Raw genomic sequence first — 22962 nt, 5'->3', positions numbered from 1 at the left:
GCTGAATAGCTGTGGACCAAGGTAGATATATAGGTGGGGGAGGGCTGAATGGCTGTGGACCAAGGTAGATATATAGGTGGGGGAGGGCTGAATAGCTGTGGACCAAGGTAGATATATAGGTGGGGGAGAGCTGAATGGCTGTGGACCAAGGTAGATATATAGGTGGGGGAGAGCTGAATGGCTGTGGACCAAGGTAGATATATAGGTGGGGGAGGGCTGAATAGCTGTGGACCAAGGTAGATATATAGGTGGGGGAGAGCTGAATGACTGTGGACCAAGGTAGATATATAGGTAGGGGGAGAGCTGAATGGCTGTGGACCAAGGTAGATATATAAGTGGGGGAGGGCTGAATGGCTGTGGACCAAGGTAGATATATAGGTAGGGGAGAGCTGAATGACTGTGGACCAAGGTAGATATATAGGTGGGGGAGAGCTGAATGGCTGTGGACCAAGGTAGATATATAGGTGGGGGAGAGCTGAATGGCTGTGGACCAAGGTAGATATATAGGTGGGGGTAGGCTTGAATGGCTGTGGACCAAGGTAGATATATAGGTGGGGGTAGGCTTGAATGACTGTGGACCAAGGTAGATATATAGGTGGGGGAGGGCTGAATGGCTGTGGACCAAGGTAGATATATAGGTGGGGGAGGGCTGAATGGCTGTGGACCAAGGTAGATATATAGGTAGGGGGGAGAGCTGAATGGCTGTGGACCAAGGTAGATATATAGGTAGGGGAGGGCTGAATGGCTGTGGACCAAGGTAGATATATAGGTGGGGGAGGGCTGAATGGCTGTGGATCAAGGTAAATATATATAAGTAGGGGAGGGCTGAATGGCTGTGGACCAAGGTAGATATATAAGTAGGGGAGGGCTGAATGGCTGTGGACCAAGGTAGATATATAGGTGGGGGTAGGCTTGAATGGCTGTGGACCAAGGTAGATATATAGGTAGGGGGGAGAGCTGAATGGCTGTGGACCAAGGTAGATATATAGGTGTGGGAGAGCTGAATGGCTGTGGACCAAGGTAGATATATAGGTACGGGGGAGAGCTGAATGGCTGTGGACCAAGGTAGATATATAGGTGGGGGAGAGCTGAATGGCTGTGGACCAAGGTAGATATATAGGTAGGGGGGAGAGCTGAATGGCTGTGGACCAAGGTAGATATATAGCTGGGGGAGGGCTGAATGGCTGTGGACCAAGGTAGATATATAGGTGGGGGAGAGCTGAATGGCTGTGGACCAAGGTAGATATATAGGTGGGGGAGAGCTGAATGGCTGTGGACCAAGGTAGATATATAAGTGGGGGAGAGCTGAATGGCTGTGGACCAAGGTAGATATATAGGTGGGGGAGGGCTGAATGGCTGTGGACCAAGGTAGATATATAGGTGGGGGAGGGCTGAATGGCTGTGGACAAAGGTAGATATATAGGTGGGGGAGGGCTGAATGACTGTGGACCAAGGTAGATATATAGGTGGGGGAGGGCTGAATGGCTGTGGACAAAGGTAGATATATAGGTGGGGGAGGGCTGAATGGCTGTGACCAAGGTAGATATATAGGTGGGGGAGGGCTGAATGGCTGTGGACCAAGGTAGATATATAGGTGGGGGAGGGCTGAATGGCTGTGGACCAAGGTAGATATATAGGTGGGGGAGGGCTGAATGGCTGTGGACCAAGGTAGATATATAGGTGGGGGAGGGCTGAATGGCTGTGGACCAAGGTAGATATATAGGTGGGGGAGGGCTGAATGGCTGTGGACCAAGGTAGATATATAGGTGGGGGAGGGCTGAATGGCTGTGGACCAAGGTAGATATATAGGTGGGGAGAGCTGAATGGCTGTGGACCAAGGTAGATATATAGGTGGGGGAGAGCTGAATGGCTATGGAACAAGGTAGATATATGGGGGGGGGGGGGGGGGGGCTGAATGGCTGTGGACCAAGGTAGATATATAGGTGGGGGGGCTGAATGGCTGTGGACCAAGGTAGATATATAGGTGTGGGAGAGCTGAATGGCTGTGGACCAAGGTAGATATATAGGTACGGGGGAGAGCTGAATGGCTGTGGACCAAGGTAGATATATAGGTGGGGGAGAGCTGAATGGCTGTGGACCAAGGTAGATATATAGGTAGGGGGGAGAGCTGAATGGCTGTGGACCAAGGTAGATATATAGGTGGGGGAGGGCTGAATGGCTGTGGACCAAGGTAGATATATAGGTGGGGGAGAGCTGAATGGCTGTGGACCAAGGTAGATATATAGGTGGGGGAGAGCTGAATGGCTGTGGACCAAGGTAGATATGTAAGTAGGGGAGGGCTGAATGGCTGTGGACCAAGGTAGATATACAGGTGGGGGAGAGCTGAATGGCTGTGGACCAAGGTAGATATACAGGTGGGGGAGGGCTGAATGCATGGCTGTGGACCAAGGTAGATATATAGGTGGGGGAGGGCTGAATGGCTGTGGACCAAGGTAGATATATAGGTAGGGGAGAGCTGAATGGCTGTGGACCAAGGTAGATATATAGGTGGGGGAGAGCTGAATGGCTGTGGACCAAGGTAGATATATAGGTAGGGGGGAGGGCTGAATGGCTATGGAACAAGGTAGATATATAGGTGGGGGAGAGCTGAATGGCTGTGGACCAAGGTAGATATATAGGTGGGGGAGGGCTGAATGGCTGTGGACCAAGGTAGATATATAGGTGGGGGAGGGCTGAATGGCTGTGGACCAAGGTAGATATAGGTGGGGGAGAGCTGAATGGCTGTGGACCAAGGTAGATATATAGGTAGGGGGGAGAGCTGAATGGCTGTGGACCAAGGTAGATATATAGGTGGGGGAGAGCTGAATGGCTGTGGACCAAGGTAGATATATAGGTGGGGGAGAGCTGAATGGCTGTGGACCAAGGTAGATATAGGTGGGGGAGAGCTGAATGGCTGTGGACCAAGGTAGATATATAGGTGGGGGAGAGCTGAATGGCTGTGGACCAAGGTAGATATATAAGTGGGGGAGAGCTGAATGGCTGTGGACCAAGGTAGATATATAGGTAGGGGAGGGCTGAATGGCTGTGGACCAAGGTAGATATATAGGTGGGGGAGGGCTGAATGGCTGTGGACCAAGGTAGATATATAGGTAGGGGGGAGAGCTGAATGGCTGTGGACCAAGGTAGATATATAGGTGGGGGAGAGCTGAATGGCTGTGGACCAAGGTAGATATATAGGTGGGGGAGAGCTGAATGACTGTGGACCAAGGTAGATATATAGGTGGGGGAGAGCTGAATGGCTGTGGACCAAGGTAGATATATAGGTAGGGGAGGGCTGAATGACTGTGGACCAAGGTAGATATATAGGTGGGGGAGGGCTGAATGGCTGTGGACCAAGGTAGATATATAGGTGGGGGAGGGCTGAATGGCTGTGGACCAAGGTAGATATATAGGTGGGGGAGGGCTGAATGGCTGTGGACCAAGGTAGATATATAGGTGGGGGAGAGCTGAATGGCTGTGGACCAAGGTAGATATATAGGTGGGGAGAGCTGAATGGCTGTGGACCAAGGTAGATGTATCGGTGGGGGAGAGCTGAATGGCTGTGGACCAAGGTAGATATATAGGTGGGGGAGGGCTTAGACAGTGAGGGTAGAGATATAATAAGGAAATATATGCTTGTAAATATATTTTTTTTTTTTCATACCAAGGTATGTATATTAGACATCGATGAGGATATAAATTTAAATTTCAAACAAGAAATTTGGACTAAGGTTAATTTGGGTAGCTGTGTGTAATTTATTAAGACAAGTTATGTCTGCCCATTGTAGTTTGTTTGGGCCCTACTCTGCAGTATAGCCTACCATTTTCTTATACAATCTCTTTCATGTTTCTTAGGGAGAAAAAGACCAGGCCATATCTTGTCTGGAGAGAGGAATGTCTATCCATTTCGAAGATGTTTCCAAACTGAAACTAGACAGTTCAGCACAGACTGACAACAAACGCAAGACATATGCCAAGGTACGTTGCTGTGTCAGGAATTTTCTGGACTGTATTCTCAGCTCAGTAACACAGAGGTTAAGGTTCATGATATCAGGTCTGTACTGTGTCGGGGTATCACAGCTCAGTAACACAGAGGTTTAGGGTGATGATATCAGGTCTGTACTGTGTCGGGGTATCACAGCTCAGTAACACCGAGGTTTAGGGTGATGACATCAGGTCTGTACTGTGTCGGGGTATCACAGCTCAGTAACACAGAGGTTTAGGGTGATGATATCAGGTCTGTACTGTGTCGGGGTATCACAGCTCAGTAATACAGAGGTTTAGGGTGATGATATCAGGTCTGTACTGTGTGGGGGTATCACAGCTCAGTAACACAGAGGTTTAGGGTGATGATATCAGGTCTGTACTGTGTCAGGGTATCACAGCTCAGTAACACAGAGGTTTAAGGTGATGATATCAGGTCTGTGGTGTCTCATGGTATCACAGCTCAGTAACACAGAGGTTTAGGGTGATGATATCAGGTCTGTACTGTGTCGGGGTATCACAGCTCAGTAATACAGAGGTTTAGGGTGATGATATCAGGTCTGTACTGTGTCGGGGTATCACGGCTCAGTAATACAGAGGTTTAGGGTGATGATATCAGGTCTGTGGTGTGTCGGGGTATCACAGCTCAGTAACACAGAGGTTTAGGGTGATGATATCAGGTCAGTACTGTGTCGGGGTATCACAGCTCAGTAACACAGGTTTAGGGTGATGATATCAGGTCAGTACTGTGTCAGGGTATCACGGCTCAGTAACACAGAGGTTTAGGGTGATGACATCAGGTCTGTACTGTGTCAGGGTATCACAGCTCAGTAAAACAGAGGTTTAGGGTGATGATATCAGGTCTGTGGTGTGTCGGGGTATCACGGCTCAGTAACACAGAGGTTTAGGGTGATGATATCAGGTCTGTACTGTGTCGGGGTATCACAGCTCAGTAATACAGAGGTTTAGGGTGATGATATCAGGTCTGTACTGTGTCAGGGTATCACAGCTCAGTAACACAGAGGTTTAGGGTGATGACATCAGGTCTGTACTGTGTCGGGGTATCACAGCTCAGTAATACAGAGGTTTAGAGTGATGACATCAGGTCTGTGGTGTGTCGGGGTATCACAGCTCAGTAACACAGAGGTTTAGGGTGATGACATCAGGTCTGTGGTGTGTCGGGGTATCACAGCTCAGTAACACAGAGGTTTAGGGTGATATGAGGTCTGTGGTGTGTCGGGGTATCACAGCTCAGTAACACAGAGGTTTAGGGTGATGATATCAGGTCTGTACTGTGTCGGGGTATCACAGCTCAGTAACACAGAGGTTTAGGGTGATGATATCAGGTCTGTACTGTGTCGGGGTATCACAGCTCAGTAACACAGAGGTTTAGGGTGATGATATCAGGTCTGTACTGTGTCGGGGTATCACAGCTCAGTAATACAGAGGTTTAGGGTGATGACATCAGGTCTGTGGTGTGTCGGGGTATCACAGCTCAGTAACACAGAGGTTTAGGGTGATGATATCAGGTCTGTGGTGTGTCAGGGTATCACGGCTCAGTAAAACAGAGGTTTAGGGTGATGACATCAGGTCTGTGGTGTGTCGGGGTATCACAGCTCAGTAACACAGAGGTTTAGGGTGATGATATCAGGTCTGTGGTGTGTCGGGGTATCACGGCTCAGTAACACAGAGGTTTAGGGTGATGACATCAGGTCTGTGGTGTGTCAGGGTATCACGGCTCAGTAAAACAGAGGTTTAGGGTGATGATATCAGGTCTGTGGTGTGTCGGGGTATCACGGCTCAGTAAAACAGAGGTTTAGGGTGATGATATCAGGTCTGTGGTGTGTCGGGGTATCACGGCTCAGTAACACAGAGGTTTAGGGTGATGATATCAGGTCTGTACTGTGTCAGGGTATCGACAGTTGTACAACAAGTTGTGTTAATCTGTTTGACCTTTTACCTTTCATTGCATTTGACATTTGAACTCGTATTTCTTACAGGCTGAACACAACAGTTGTATCAATCTGTTTGGCGTTTAACCTATAGACTAAATACAGCATGTTTGTTAATCTATTTAACCTTTGACCTATGACTTTCAGGCTAAATACAACAGTTTTATTAATGTGTTTGACCTTTGAACCACAGGCATTGCTGCTGTATGGGTGTTATAATGAGGAGACGTCTAAGATGGAGAGTAATGTGATCCTAAAACAATACAAAGAAGTAACAGATGTCTACCCAGATTGGGAGGACGGTCACTTTCACCTGGCCAAGTACTACGACAAGATCATGACTACTCTACTGGAGGACAAGGACAAACCAGATCCTTCTCGTCAACGGTAACGTCACACCCGAACTTACAAGGTCACAACAGGTCACACCCGAACTAACAAGGTCACAACAGGTCACACCCGAACTAACAAGGTGACAACAGGTCACACCCGAACTTACAAGGTCACAACAGGTCACACCCGAACTAACAAGGTCACAACAGGTCATACACTCCAAAACAAGGTCACAGCAGGTCATACACTCTACAACCAGGTCACAACAGGTCATACACTCCCAAACCAGGTCACAACAGGTCACAGCCAAACCAATAAGGTCACAATAGGTCACACCCAAACTAACAACGTCACAATAGGTCACCAAACCAACAAGGTCACAATAGGTCACACCCCATCTAGCAAGTTCACAACAGGTCACACCCGAACTAACAAGGTCACAACAGGTCATACACTCCAAAACAAGGTCACAGCAGGTCATACACTCTAAAACCAGGTCACAACGGGTGTTACACTCCAAAACCAGATCACAACAGGTCATGCACTCCAAAATCAGGTCATACACTCCAAAACAAGGTCACAACAGGTCACACACTTAAAAACAAGGTCACAGCAGGTTGTACACTCTAAAACCAGGTCACAACAGGTCATACACTCCAAAACCAGGTCACAACAGGTCATACACTCCAAAATCAGGTCACTACAGGTCAAACATTCCAAAATCAGGTCACAACAGGTCATACACTCCAAAACCAGATCACACTCCAAAATCAGGTCACAACAGGTTATATACTCCAAAACCAGGTCACACTTCCATCAACCTGATCACAACAGCTCACACACTCCTAAAAAGGTTACCACAGGTCATATTCTCCAAAAATCTGATCACAACCCAAAAGCCTGGTCAACCATCAGACAATCACGTCACACACAGTTATGATAATGTCGCTGGTCTGATAGTTTGGTCATATCTCTAATGCTGTAGAAGATTTAAAGTGATTCTGTATGTAAACAGCAAGGTCAGAGGTCATATCTCTAATGCTGTAGAAGATTTATAGTGGTCCACTATGTATACAGCAAGGTCAGAGGTCATATCTCTAATGCTGTAGAAGATTTATAGTGGTCCACTATGTATACAGCAAGGTCAGAGGTCATATCTCTAATGCTGTAGAAGATTTAAAGTGATTCTGTATGTAAACAGCAAGGTCAGAGGTCATATATCTAATGCTGTAGAAGATTTATAGTGGTCCACTATGTATACAGCAAGGTCAGAGGTCATATCTCTAATGCTGTAGAAGATTTATAGTGGTCCACTATGTATACAGCAAGGTCAGAGGTCATATATCTAATGCTGTAGAAGATTTATAGTGGTCCACTATGTATACAGCAAGGTCAGAGGTCATATCTCTAATGCTGTAGAAGATTTATAGTGGTCCACTATGTATACAGCAAGGTCAGAGGTCATATCTCTAATGCTGTAGAAGATTTAAAGTGATTCTGTATGTAAACAGCAAGGTCAGAGGTCATATCTCTAATGCTGTAGAAGATTTAAAGTGATTCTGTATGTAAACAGCAAGGTCAGAGGTCATATATCTAATGCTGTAGAAGATTTAAAGTGATTCTGTATGTAAACAGCAAGGTCAGAGGTCATATATCTAATGCTGTAGAAGATTTAAAGTGATTCTGTATGTAAACAGCAAGGTCAGAGGTCATATCTCTAATGCTGTAGAAGATTTAAAGTGGTTCTGTATGTAAACAGCAAGGTCAGATGTCTGGCAGGCTATAGATGTTAATCATAAAAAAATTGAATAATTTCACTTATCATTAAATACACAACTAAGGCCAGGGTAAAACATGGTGGACATCTTTGTTTAGTTTAGTGGCAAGATTTTGGAACAAACAAGCTATTGTCAGTATCTGTGGGGGCATAGTCCTTGATCAGGCATTCAATTTTGCCATGTTTTGATGGTGTTAATCACTGTTGATTTGACACACCCAAACTTGAAATCAAGACAGCTTATCTCCAGCTTCACTTACAACATCACCAACAGAAACAGCTTACAATTAAAGTAGTGATTTCAGAAGCAAGATGATTTTAGTCTCTTTATTGTAAATTTCCCATTTCTGATTAGTAACCTCCCTGCTTCCCCAGGCTATGGTGTTTACATGACATAGTCACAGCTGATTTTATATTCAGAAACCTGTTTCAAAATATTATGTCTGTGATAGATGCCTATTGTTGTCATAAAAACCTATTTTAACACATAGTAATGAGAGAGGCAGGCCAATGAAGGCTATGGGAAGGCACTATAGTTGATATAATGATTGTTGTTGTAGGGAGTTCATTCATCATGTCGTGAAATCATTTGGCCAGTCGCTTCAGTATGGGAACCAATACATCTACCAGTCCTTGCCTCGCCTTCTCAGTCTGTGGCTCGACTTTGGAACAAGTGTAGCAGAAATGGAGAAAAGGGACATATCCCGAAACCAGCAGCTTGCACATAAACTACAAAACATGAGAACCACTCTAGCCAGGCTCAATAAGGTAAAACAGTTAAATTTTCTTGTATTGTGGATTTTTATATTTCAATGGTTTTATAATGGATTCTGTCTGTTGGTCTGTCTGTCAACTGGTTCTTCAGTGATGTACAGCTCAGACAAGTAGTGTTATTATATCTCATGTTTATAACAGTGCCTGTGATTAGCCGGAACGCATCATGTGGAAGGGAGATAAAATATTATATCTCCCTGAGGAGCGTGAGCCAGGGAGATAAATATCATATCTCCCTGGTCTGCATGCCCCCATGGCGACCCCCACATTGCGAGGTGTTGTATCCCTTCCAGTTATTTACAAATGGCAGACGAACAGAAACGCAAACGTTTTCGTGCAGTCGAGGAATCAGAAATAGATAAAATTCTGCAAAACAAGATTGCTCAGGACACGAAAATATCAACAAATGTACACGCCAACTGTTTCCTAGAATTTCTAAAAGAAACTGTTAAAAACAACTTGACTTGGAATCATATCAATTGAGCGACGGGGATCACAGGGGTTTGTGATACATGTAAAAATGATATTTCATATATTCAGTTTATTTTTGAGCATCATCATTATTGTCCAATTTTTTTGGCACGAATAATTTTGTGGGTCTAGTAATTGATGATGGTATGGATTCGATTGATGAAAATTATTTTGACTTCATCAAATTATTTGACATAAATGGAACTTTTACCTTTGTTGGGGCAGTGTTTTCACTAGTGTCTGAAGGTTATTATAATTCAATACTGGTATGTTTGTGCTCATGTTCAAAGTTTTTCAACACTATAGAAACCCCAGTTCAGACAGCCTGATATCACTGTGCCCTCTATTTCTCATTTATGACATCTACTGATGTTGGGGTATAGCTACAATTTTTTCTCTCCAAAATTAGGTTCAACCGTGTCTTATTACAACTTGATATGTAGTATGGGAGTAAGGACTAGATATACTGCAGAGTCTGCAATATTTGTGGGGGACTTATTTTCGCTATTCTCCATTAAATATATCAGGAAAATAAATACCCATCAAATATTCATATGAAGAAATGTTGGACAGCTTATCGTTTACAAGTCAAGCTCTCACGAAATATAACTTGTGAATAAGATCTGACTAGAACAACAGCAAAATACCAGTCCCGTGAAACAAGGGTGGATTATTATATGTATCCCACCTCAGACTATATACGTATGTTGGTGTTACAGTTGGTGTCGAGCCTCGGACAACAGTTAGCCTCCTATCAGTTATTCACAGCCTTCTCACAGCTTACCTCTAGGATCTGTCATATCCAACCAGATGTGTTTCAACATCTCAGGGTAAGATATACAATTATAGTCTTTGACTGAGGTCAATAACAGGATTGATAAACTCAACAGCTCAGGGTAAGTTATCATACAATTATAGTCTTTGACCGAGGTCAATAACAGGATTGATTGACTCGACAGCTCAGGGTAAGTTATCATACAATTATAGTCTTTGAATGAGGTCAATAACAGGATTGATTGACTCAACAGCTCAGGGTAAGATATACAATTATACCCTTTGACAGAGGTCAATAACAGGATTGATTGACTCAACAGCTCAGGGTAAGATATACAATTATACCCTTTGACAGAGGTCAATAACAGGATTGATTGACTCAACAGCTCAGGGTAAGTTATCATACAATTATAGTCTTTTACTGAGGTCCATAGCAGGATTTATGGAATTATCCTACAATTATAGTCTTTGAATGAGGTGAATAACTGGATTTAAGAAATCCTACAATGATCATAGTTTATTGACATGAGATACTGCTGTAATGCTTTGATGGAACCTTGAAGTTTTAATGTATCCATTTACTATCAGGACCATCATAATCCTAATACTTATAATAAGAATGATGATATTAAATTGAAATTGTTTCAGAATTAGAAGAAATAATAAGTTTGTATCTAATAAAAATGTTTGAAAATATATTTACTGCCTGGCTTGGACACATGACTTTTATTTTCAGGAAATCATTGCTCGCCTGTTTGCCCAATTTCCTCAGCAGGGCATGTGGATGTTGATGGCGGTGTCGAAAGTTAGTATATATATATATTTAATTAGCAGCGCATACGAAACAGCACCTTATTTACCTGCTCAGGACATTATTTATAAGTTTGGAAAATGGTGAAATTTAGTGTGAAACAAAATATAACAATACTGATCTTTGTTCCATTTCAAATAAGATGTAATAGATGTATATTGTATATTAGAATTAATTGTATTCTCAATTTATATATAACAACTATAAACCACTGTTTCTGTAACTTGTCACCAAATCGTTGTTTCAGTCCTCATACAAAGTAAGAGTGAGCCGATGTAAGGACATATTTGCCAGGGCCGAGTAAGTAGAGGATACATCACCATTTCTGTTCGATTGTTTGTGTGATGAACATTCAGTTTCCATGAAATAATTTCAGTAACATCTCAACTGTAAATAGGGATGTGTTGGTGTCAGGAAATCTTGACTTTTTTTTTTTTTTTTTTTCAAAACTTGGTGGTTTTGTTGGTTTTGTTTTGGGTGTGTCTAAATTTAGCATTTCCATCAATCCTGTTTTGGCGTATTCCAATGTTCATGTTGTAATACCGACTACTGCCATCTGAGCCGGAGATAGAATTGTCAACAGTGGAGAAAATTCAGCCTATAATATAGTACTATATGAATTAAATCACTTGAATGGGTGGTCCCTGTTTGGCACTCTCTGGAATCCTTCCATTGAGTAGATATTTTACTGGAATAGTTCAATGAAATTTGTGATTTGTGACTAACTTAAAATAAATGGCCATTGTCACCATGTCATTAGATAAAAAGTGGTCTCGGCACAATAAAATATATTGTTTTTGACCAATTTGATGTGTTTATAAATTCTTATATACATTATATACATGTATACTATGAAATGTAATCTAAATATTAAACCTGAAGATTGTTTATTATGTCATCAGTCTGTTTGTATTGATCTTTTTCCAGGCAAATAAATCCTGGTTTGCAGAAATTTGTGAAGGTGAGTTTAATATCAGATTTATTGCATTTTTGCCAGTGAAATATAGAAAATCAAACTAATAAAACTTGTTTTAAGTTTTCTGTTTTTGACCAATCAGAGCTAACCTTTGTATTTACCTCGTTTAAAATTTTGACACTATTAGTTTTTTGAAGTTTTCAATTTTGTTTTTAATTAAATGAAATGCAATAAGAAGAAAGTTTAATGTTTTCCCGTTATGGCCCTGTCACACTGTTGCGTATGAGAGAAACGCATGAGTTGCATATGAAAATTCATAATATAGTTTTCATATGTACAAAAAGCCCTTGAAAATACAGAATTGTGTGTATACTTACCGTATTGAACCTATGAGTAGCGTATGGTCAGCGTATTGAAAGTGTATTGACAGCGAATGTCAGCGTATGACCAGAGTATGAACAGCGTATGGCCAGCATACTCTGCATATGGCTAGCGTATGAAGTGTGTATGCCCAGCGTACCGCCTATCACGTGACAAAGTGCCTGTATAAAGGCGGAAACATTGCTGCATTATTGCAGTAGACAGTGGACGATCAACATCTCTCTCCTAAGAAGAAATCGTCGTCTGCCCGGGGCCGGAGCCGAGGAAGAGGCAAGAAGACCCCAGCATCACTAGCTGTACAATACACCTTCCGCCAACATATGGCAACTTATGTCCAGCGTACTCGACCTATGAGTGACGTACCTATATTGTACCTCTATTCATCGTATGCCTAGCGTATGTTTAGCGTATTAACCATACATCCGCATACGCACACAATTTTTGAACATGATAAAAAATTTATTTCTGCCTCAGCGTATCCCAGCGTATGCCAGCGTGTTTGAAAAGTATACAACCTATGCCTAACGAACCCCTAGTGTATGTCAGCGTATACCAGCGTATGAGTGATAGTTTTCATATGCTAGTACGATAGGCAACAGTGCGACAGGGCCATGAGATAAAACATATATTTCACTAGACTAAGTATGACAGAATATTTCAATATTCTATCATACTCATGAAATATATGTTATATTAAATGGGAAACCATTCAATATCCTCTATAGGTTCACTAGACTTATTAGTGTTTTTGCACATTGTATTATCAGTGTTATTACTATTGTTTTTGTGTAGTTTACAGTAAACACTATAAAATCTATACACGGTAAACCTTGTGAATCTGGTTCTTTAAAATCTCTTGATGAATTTGACTAACAAATTTATATGCTGTCCTTGTAATAATACATTTAATTTCACACAACAGGACTCGACCAAGTTGACAGACCGTCTGTTAGAGCTGTGTAACAAAGAGTATACTGGATCTAACAACATGAGTGTGTCACAGCACTTCAAGCCTCTGAAACGACTGCTGGACGACAGGTAATGGTCAACTATCACTGGGATTTTTCTTGGGACTTTCTGAGGCCGATCTTTGCTATACCCCGGCATCGGTGTCTGCAGAAAGCTTTATAACACAGTATTTTGTCAGTGCTAATGAGGATACAGCCTACATATCTAACATGTGTGTTCTTTGTGACAAGACATTTCCATGGGTACTACATTCATGGACCTGCAGACACTGACCTTGACCATGACCTTTGACCTACTAATCTTGGCCCAGAGTATGTTAACCGTATGAGATAGGGCTTTCATATTTGATCTGTATATATATGTATATATAACCTTCAATAATCAATGCCTCTTTACATTGCCAGATGTTGAACAAAATAAAGCAAATTTTACTGAATATTCTATTTTAACTTGACATCCAATACGGTAATTCCTCAGCCTCTCTACTCTCAAAGCTTGTATAATTGCACTCAATTCAAATTCATTTGATATGTACACAACACTTGATTGTCAATAAAAATTGTGGCAGTTAAGCTATGACATATAGTAGACTATGAACTATAGGATGATGTAATATGCCTTTGTAAGGGAGATAATAATTTGCCTTTGTAAGGGAGATAATTACACAGTATTTGCTTTATGTAAGGGAGATAATTCAGTAATTTGCCTTATATAAGGGAGATAATTCAATAATTTGCCTGATGTAAGGGAGGTAATTCAGTAATTTGCCTTATGTAAGGGAGATAATTATGAAATGTGTGATATATTTGTAGAAGGCAGACATTAAATGTGATTTTTTTTCTGCCCATTCACAGTAACTTCAGCAATATAATCCTGCCCCTCCAGTCCAACATGACAGTGATGTTACCCAACACTCCTGGATCACACTCAACACATGACCCTTTCCCTGGCAAAGAGGTCTTCATCAACGGCATTAATGACACCGTTAGTTCACTTTCTTTTGGAAATAGCTTTCCTCCACCATTTACACATGGTGATCAATCTTTTTTTTATCTCAACTAATCACTAAGCACCAAACCAAATCCAAATTGAGCTAAGGCAATACCAAATACAGGATGAAAAGAGCAAAGAGCTCTGATGAAAAGTACTTTATGTTTTTCTGTTGGAGAAGGGGGGGGGGGGGGGGGTCATTTTATTTCATTGCATAACATTTATAAAAATGGGTTAGACAACAGACTAGGCCTATTTAAGTCTTCCCCAATTATAACCAATATAAGTTAAGAATTTCAAAAAATAAGTATATAAATTAAGTCTATGGAACATCTTCTATGTATATAATGATTTTTATGGTCAAAGGGAGGTGATAGGAACTGTGCTGTGTTTTATAGGCTTCATTGAATGAGTTATTACATGTAATACTGGTTTAAACTGAATATCTCTTTACAGATTGAGATTCTGCCATCTCTACAGAGACCAAAGAAGATTACACTGATAGGAAGTGATGGTCGCTACTACACCATGATGTGTAAACCCAAGGTACCACACCCCTACCTACTGTCCCCCACCACCCCTCACACACTATCTACTACAACACGATGTGTAGACCCGAGGTACCACACCCCTACCTACTGTCCCCCACCACCCCTCACACTATCTACTACACCACGATGTGTAAACCCGAGGTACCACACCCCTACCTACTGTCCCCCACCACCCCTCACACACTATCTACTACACCACGATGTGTAAACCCGAGGTACCACACCCCTACCTACTGTCCCCCACCGCCCCTCACACACTATCTACTACACTACGATGTGTAAACCCGAGGTACCACACCCCTACCTACTGTCCCCCACCGCCCCTCACACACTATCTACTACACCACGATGTGTAAACCCGAGGTACCACACCCCTACCTACTGTCCCCCACCGCCCCTCACACACTATCTACTACACCACGATGTGTAAACCCGAGGTACCACACCCCTACCTACTGTCCCCCACCACCCCTCACACACTATCTACTACACCACGATGTGTAAACCCGAGGTACCACACCCCTACCTACTGTCCCCCACCACCCCTCAAGGTACCACACCCCTACCTACTGTCCCCCACCACCCCTCACACACTATCTACTACACCACGATGTGTAAACCCAAGGTACCACACCCCTACCTACTGTCCCCCACCGCCCCTCACACACTATCTACTACACCACAATGTGTAAACCCGAGGTACCACACCCCTACCTACTGTCCCCCACCACCCCTCACACACTATCTACTACACCACGATGTGTAAACCCGAGGTACCACACCCCTACCTACTGTCCCCCACCACCCCTCACACACTATCTACTACACCACGATGTGTAAACCCGAGGTACCACCCCCCTACCTACTGTCCCCACCACCCCTCACACACTATCTACTACACCATGATGTGTAAACCCGAGGTACCACACCCCTACCTACTGTCCCCCACAACCCCTCACACACTATCTACTACACCACGATATGTAAACCCGAGGTACCACACCCCTACCTACTGTCCCCCACCGCCCCTCACACACTATCTACTACACCATGATGTGTAGACCCGAGGTACCACACCCCTACCTACTGTCCCCCACCACCCCTCACATACTATCTACTACACCACGATGTGTAGACCCAAGGTACCACACCCCTACCTACTGTCCCCCACCACCCCTCACACACTATCTACTACACCACGATGTGTAAACCCAAGGTACCACACCCCTACCTACTGTCCCCCACCACCCCTCACACACTGTCTAAATACTACACCATGATGTGTAAACCCGAGTAACCACACCCCTACCTACTGTCCCCCACCGCCCCTCACACACTATCTACTACACCACGATGTGTAAACCCAAGGTACCACACCCCTACCTACTGTCCCCCACCGCCCCTCACACACTATCTACTACACTACGATGTGTAAACCCGAGGTACCACACCCCTACCTACTGTCCCCCACCGCCCCTCACACACTATCTACTACACCACGATGTGTAAACCCGAGGTACCACACCCCTACCTACTGTCCCCCACCACCCCTCGAGGTACCACACCCCTACCTACTGTCCCCCACCACCCCTCACACACTATCTACTACACCACGATGTGTAAACCCGAGGTACCACCCCCCTACCTACTGTCCCCACCACCCCTCACACACTATCTACTACACCACGATGTGTAAACCCGAGGTACCACACCCCTACCTACTGTCCCCCACCACCCCTCACACACTATCTACTACACCACGATGTGTAAACCCAAGGTACCACACCCCTACCTACTGTCCCCCACCACCCCTCACACACTATCTACTACACCATGATGTGTAAACCCGAGGTACCACACCCCTACCTACTGTCCCCCACCACCCCTCACACACTATCTACTACACCACGATGTGTAAACCCAAGGTACCACACCCCTACCTACTGTCCCCCACCACCCCTCACACACTATCTACTACACCATGATGTGTAAACCCGAGGTACCACACCCCTACCTACTGTCCCCCACCACCCCTCACACACTATCTAAATACTACACCATGATGTGTAAACCTGAGGTACCACACCCCTACCTACTGTCCCCCACCACCCCTCACACACTATCTACTACACCACGATATGTAAACCCGAGGTACCACACCCCTACCTACTGTCCCCCACCGCCCCTCACACACTATCTACTACACCATGATGTGTAGACCCGAGGTACCACACCCCTACCTACTGTCCCCCACCACCCCTCACATACTATCTACTACACCACGATGTGTAGACCCAAGGTACCACACCCCTACCTACTGTCCCCCACCACCCCTCACACACTATCTACTACACCACGATGTGTAAACCCAAGGTACCACACCCCTACCTACTGTCCCCCACCACCCCTCACACACTGTCTAAATACTACACCATGATGTGTAAACCCGAGTAACCACACCCCTACCTACTGTCCCCCACCGCCCCTCACACACTATCTACTACACCACGATGTGTAAACCCAAGGTACCACACCCCTACCTACTGTCCCCCACCGCCCCTCACACACTATCTACTACACTACGATGTGTAAACCCGAGGTACCACACCCCTACCTACTGTCCCCCACCGCCCCTCACACACTATCTACTACACCACGATGTGTAAACCCGAGGTACCACACCCCTACCTACTGTCCCCACCACCCCTCACACACTATCTACTACACCACGATGTGTAAACCCGAGGTACCACACCCCTACCTACTGTCCCCCACCACCCCTCACACACTATCTACTACACCACGATGTGTAAACCCGAGGTACCACACCCCTACCTACTGTCCCCCACCACCCCTCACACACTATCTACTACACCACGATGTGTAGACCCGAGGTACCACACCCCTACCTACTGTCCCCCACCACCCCTCACACACTATCTACTACACAATGATGTGTAAACCCAAGGTACCACACCCCTACCTACTGTCCCCCACCACCCCTCACACACTGTCTACTACACCACGATGTGTAAACCCAAGGTACCACACCCCTACCTACTGTCCCCCACCACCCCTCACACACTATCTACTACACAATGATGTGTAAACCCAAGGTACCACACCCCTACCTACTGTCCCCCACCACCCCTCACACACTATCTAAATACTACACCACGATGTGTAAACCCGAGGTACCACACCCCTACCTACTGTCCCCCACCACCCCTCACACACTATCTAAATACTACACCACGATGTGTAAACCTGAGGTACCACACCCCTACCTACTGTCCCCCACCGCCCCTCACACGCTATCTACTACACCACGATGTGTAAACCCAAGGTACCACCCCCCTACCTACTGTCCCCCACCACCCCTCACACACTATCTACTACACCACGATGTGTAAACCCGAGGTACCACACCCCTACCTACTGTCCCCACCACCCCTCACACACTATCTACTACACCATGATGTGTAAACCCGAGGTAACACACCCCTACCTACTGTCCCCCACCGGTGAAGAGTCCTGTACAGATCTGTCGATATGAGGTAACATTAGGGCCATACGATTCGATACTACTGTCCTTTCTCTCTTCAGGATGATCTGAGAAAAGATGGACGCTTGATGGAGTTTAATGACATTGTTAATAAGTTCTTAAGAAAAGATCCAGAATCTAGGAGGAGACAACTCCATATTCGTACCTATGTAAGTAACTGCTTTCGTAATAAAAACTAGTAAATTATTTCTTAACATGTTGTTTAAACATTATTTACAAATACAAGATATACTTAAAGAAAAAACTTAACATTGCACATTTTCCACACACAACTTTACATACCTAACACTGCTAACTTGTAGGCTGTGAGTTAACCTGTTGTAGGCTGTGAGTTAACCTGTTGTAGGCTGTGAGTTAACATGTTGTTGTAGGCTGTGAGTTAACTTGTTGTTGTAGGCTGTGAGTTAACCTGTTGTTGTTGACTGTGAGTTAACCTGTTGTTGTTGGCTGTGAGTTAACATGTTGTTGTAGGCTGTGAGTTAACGTGTTGTAGGCTGTGAGTTAACATGTTGTTGTAGGCTGTGAGTTAACCTGTTGTTGTAGGCTGTGAGTTAACCTGTTGTTGTAGGCTGTGAGTTAACATGTTGTTGTAGGCTGTGAGTTAACATGTTGTAGGCTGTGAGTTAACCTGTTGTTGTAGGCTGTGAGTTAACTTGTTGTTGTTGGCTGTGAGTTAACATGTTGTTGTTGGCTGTGAGTTAACATGTTGTTGTAGGCTGTGAGTTAACCTGTTGTTGTAGGCTGTGAGTTAACCTGTTGTTGACTGAGTAAACTGGTTGTTGTAGGCTGTGAGTTAACCTGTTGTTGTAGGCTGTGAGTTAACCTGTTGTTGTTGGCTGTGAGTTAACCTGTTGTTGTTGGCTGTGAGTTGACCTTTTGTTGTAGGCTGTGAGTTAACCTTTTGTTGTTGGCTGTGAGTTAACCTTTTGTTATAGGCTGTGAGTTAACATGTTGTTGTTGGCTGTGAGTTAACCTTTTGTTGTAGGCTGTGAGTTAACCTTTTGTTGTTGGCTGTGAGTTAACCTTTTGTTATAGGCTGTGATTTAAATCGTTGTAGACCGTGATTATCTTGTTGTAGTATGTGAGTCAACTTGTTGTAGGCTGTGAATTAACATCTTGTTGTAGGCTTTGAGTTAACATGTTGTAGACTGAGCTAACAAGATGTTGTAAGCTATGAGCTGTTTTGTAGGCTGGAAGTTTACTTGTTGTTGTAAGCTATGAGCTAAATCATTGTAGACCATGCTTATCTTGTTGTAGTGTGTGAGTCAACTTGTTGCAGGCTATGAGTAAATTTGTTGTTGTAGGCTGTTGTCCCCCTTAACGAGGAATGTGGCCTGATTGAGTGGGTAAATAACACAAGTGGACTTCGCTACATCCTGATGAGACTGTACAGAGAGAAGGGCCTGTATACCACTGGCAAGGAACTCAAGGCCATGATGCCCAAGATAACGGACAGCATTGAGTGAGTCGTTTAAAGTTATATTTCACAACAATTCAAGTTGTATCAACATATATATCACTCTTGTTGGCTAGAATTGGGGGGGGGGGGGGGGGGGGGGGGAATGTGGAAGGAAAGTAGGGGGTAGGAAGTAGGTTGGGGGTAGGAAGTAGGTTGAGGGTAGGAAGTAGGTTGGGGGTAGGAAGGGGGTTGGGGGTAGGAAGTAGGTTGGGGGTAGGAAGTAGGTTGGGGGTAGGAAGTAGGTTGGGGGTAGGAAGGGGTTGGGGGTAGGAAGGGGGTTGGGGGTAGGAAGTAGGTTGGGGGTAGGAAGTAGGTTGGGGGGGTTGGGGGTAGGAAGTAGGTTGGGGGTAGGACGTAGGTTGGGGGGTAGGAAGGGGGTTGGGGATAGGAAGTAGGTTGGGGGTAGGACGTAGGTTGGGGGTAGGAAGTAGGTTGGGGGTAGGAAGTAGGTTGGGGGGTAGGAAGGGGTTGGGGGTAGGAAGTAGGTTTGGGGGTAGGAAGTAGGTTGGGGGTAGGACGTAGGTTGGGGGTAGGAAGGGGGTTGGGGATAGGACGTAGGTTGGGGGTAGGAAGTAGGTTGGGGGTAGGAAGTAGGTTGGGGGTAGGACGTAGGTTGGGGGGTAGGAAGGGGTTGGGGGGTAGGAAGTAGGTTTGGGGGTAGGAAGTAGGTTGGGGGTAGGAAGGGGGTTGGGGATAGGACGTAGGTTGGGGGTAGGAAGTAGGTTGGGGGTAGGAAGTAGGTTGGGGGTAGGAAGTAGGTTGGGGGTAGGACGTAGGTTGGGGGGTAGGAAGGGGGTTGGGGGTAGGAAGGGGGTTGGGGGTAGGAAGTAGGTTGGGGGTAGGAGGGGGTAGGAAGTAGGTTGGGGGTAGGAAGTAGCATTCTGTCCAAGGTATGTATGTATGAAAGTTCATATGGTCATCTTAGAAAATCTTCATTTGCACTGTAGCAACTTTGTTTTTTAACTGGATTTCAATAAAACTTCATACATTAGTCCAATATGAGAATACTTTGAATGAGTTCATGTTTCAGAGTGCCATATACATCACATGTATATGTGGAGGTTTTTTGGGTTGTTGTGTCGCCTGCAATAAGCTTCATTATCACAAGTACTTGCTTGGGATTTCTTTTCAGGTGCAAAGGTCAAAGGTCAAGGTCACTGTTACAAAAGATTAAAAAATTGTTTCCGTGCGATAAGTCAAGTTAACTTGGGTTGATCAAACTCAAGCTTTATGCAGATCTTCCTAACCATAAGTGCTTGCTTGGGATAGTTTTCAGGTAAAAAGGTCAAGGTCATTGATACTAAAAATAAAAAAATTGTTTTCTCACAACAACTCTCGTAATCACCTAACTTTCGTCGCAGGTGACACATCTGTTTCCATGGAATTCTCTTCTTTTTTTTTTTTCTTTTTTTCTTTTTTTTTAAATATTGAAATTTTAGTGAATTTTCTAGTTTGCTTAAAACCTACCATAATGTATACTGACAAAGCAGGACAGTAGAGACATACCGGGTATATTAAATATGTGTAATACTTGTTTATGCATTTGATTTGTATTGAATTGTAAATTTTATCAAGTCCTTTGTCAAAACGATATTGCCTGATACAGTTTCAAAATCATGTTACAAACAAAAAGAAAAATTGTGTATTACATATACAGTGGAACTTCATTAACTCGAAGTCAACGGGACCACGGAAAAACTTCGAGTTATCCGAGTGTTCGAATTAAGCGAGTTATCGTTTTTGGTGAAAAGTTTGGTCAATATTTGTCAACATTATATAATCATTATAACTTCGCTCTGTCGCTCATCAGTTTAGTGTGAAGACTGGTCAATACATGTAAATATATATGTAATGTTTCGTTATGTCACTTATAATTTGGTGTAGTTTTGCCGATATACAGTCACGATAAAGTTTCTTTCACTTAGTCACTTCAATAACGATCTGATGTGCAATTCATGTTTGCAAAAGGTAAACGATAAAACGGAATTCGACAAAATAACAAGTTATTAATGTCAAAACAAATAACTGTTTAAGTTTAACACAGATTGCATACAAAACGTAACAGAACCATTACCTTTTATTGGACATATATAAAATACTGTTTGATCGGCCTACTTACTTTTTTAGCTCACCTGGACCGAAGGTCCGGTGAGCTTATGTCATGGCGCGGCGTCCGTCGTCTGTCGTCCGTCGTCCGTCGTCCGTCGTCTGTCGTCCGTCGTCCGTCGTCCGTCAACATTTGCTTCAAATCGCTACTAGTCAAAAAGTTCTTATTGGATTTTGACCAAATTTAGTCAGAAACATCCTTGGCAGAAGGGGATCAGATTTTGCATAAATGGTGACTCTGACCCCCAAGGGGCCTGAGGGGCGGGGCCCAATAGGGGAAATTGAGGCAATTCCTTAAAATCGCTACTTGTCATAAAGTTATGAATGGATTTGAACCCAATTTGGTCAGAAACATTCTTGGGGGAAGGGGAACAGATTTTGCATAAATGGTTACTCTGACCCCCAAGGGGCCAAAGGGGCGGGGCCTAATGGGGAAATTGAGGTAATTCCTTTAAATCGCTACTAGTCATAAAGTTATGAATGGATTTTAATCCAATTTGGTCAGAAACATTCTTGGGGGAAGGGGAACAGATATTGCATAAATGGTGACTCTGACCCCCAAGGGGCCAAAGGGGCGGGGCCTAATGGGGAAATAGAGGTAATTCCTTCAAATCGCTACTAGTCATAAAGTTATGAATGGATTTCAACCCAATTTAATCAGAAACATTCTTGGGGGAAGGGGAACAGATTTTGCATAAATGGTGACTCTGACCCCCAAGGGGCCTGAGGGGCGGGGCCCAATAGGGGAAATTGAGGCAATTCCTTAAAATCGCTACTTGTCATAAAGTTATGAATGGATTTGAACCCAATTTGGTCAGAAACATCCTTCAGGGAAGGGGAACAGATTTTGCATAAATGGTGACTCTGACCCCCAAGGGGCCTGAGGGGCGGGGCCGAATAGGGGAAATTGAGGCAATTCCTTTAAATCGCTACTTGTCATAAAGTTATGAATGGTTTTAAACCCAAATTGGTCAGAAACATTCTTATGTGAAGGGGAACAGATTTTGCATAAATGGTGACTCTGACCCCCAAGGGGCCAAAGGGGCGGGGCCTAATGGGGAAATAGAAGTAATTCCTTCAAATCGCTACTAGTCATAAAGTTATGAATGGATTTCAACCCAATTTAATCAGAAACATTCTTGGGGGAAG

At 44.1% G+C, this 22962-nt stretch overlaps 1 protein-coding gene across 1 annotated transcript in view; it reads left to right on the top strand.

Moving 5' to 3' along the window:
* Positions 1-22962, top strand: part of LOC117335230 (serine/threonine-protein kinase ATR-like) — a 136551-nt gene that overhangs the window by 98295 nt on the left and 15294 nt on the right. Inside the window, exons 52-63 of the mRNA XM_033895220.1 lie at positions 3856-3978; positions 6130-6323; positions 8607-8814; positions 10011-10121; positions 10802-10870; positions 11124-11176; positions 11804-11837; positions 13096-13211; positions 13997-14126; positions 14589-14678; positions 18290-18397; positions 19553-19710. Coding sequence (XP_033751111.1) covers positions 3856-3978; positions 6130-6323; positions 8607-8814; positions 10011-10121; positions 10802-10870; positions 11124-11176; positions 11804-11837; positions 13096-13211; positions 13997-14126; positions 14589-14678; positions 18290-18397; positions 19553-19710 — 1394 coding nt within the window. The remainder of the gene's footprint in view (positions 1-3855; positions 3979-6129; positions 6324-8606; positions 8815-10010; positions 10122-10801; positions 10871-11123; positions 11177-11803; positions 11838-13095; positions 13212-13996; positions 14127-14588; positions 14679-18289; positions 18398-19552; positions 19711-22962) is intronic.

Source organism: Pecten maximus, chromosome 9, assembly GCF_902652985.1.
Source record: "Pecten maximus chromosome 9, xPecMax1.1, whole genome shotgun sequence".
Lineage (NCBI taxonomy): Eukaryota > Metazoa > Mollusca > Bivalvia > Pectinida > Pectinidae > Pecten > Pecten maximus.
The sequence above is the reverse complement of the archived record's forward strand: the minus strand, read 5'-3'. Positions and strand labels throughout refer to the sequence as shown.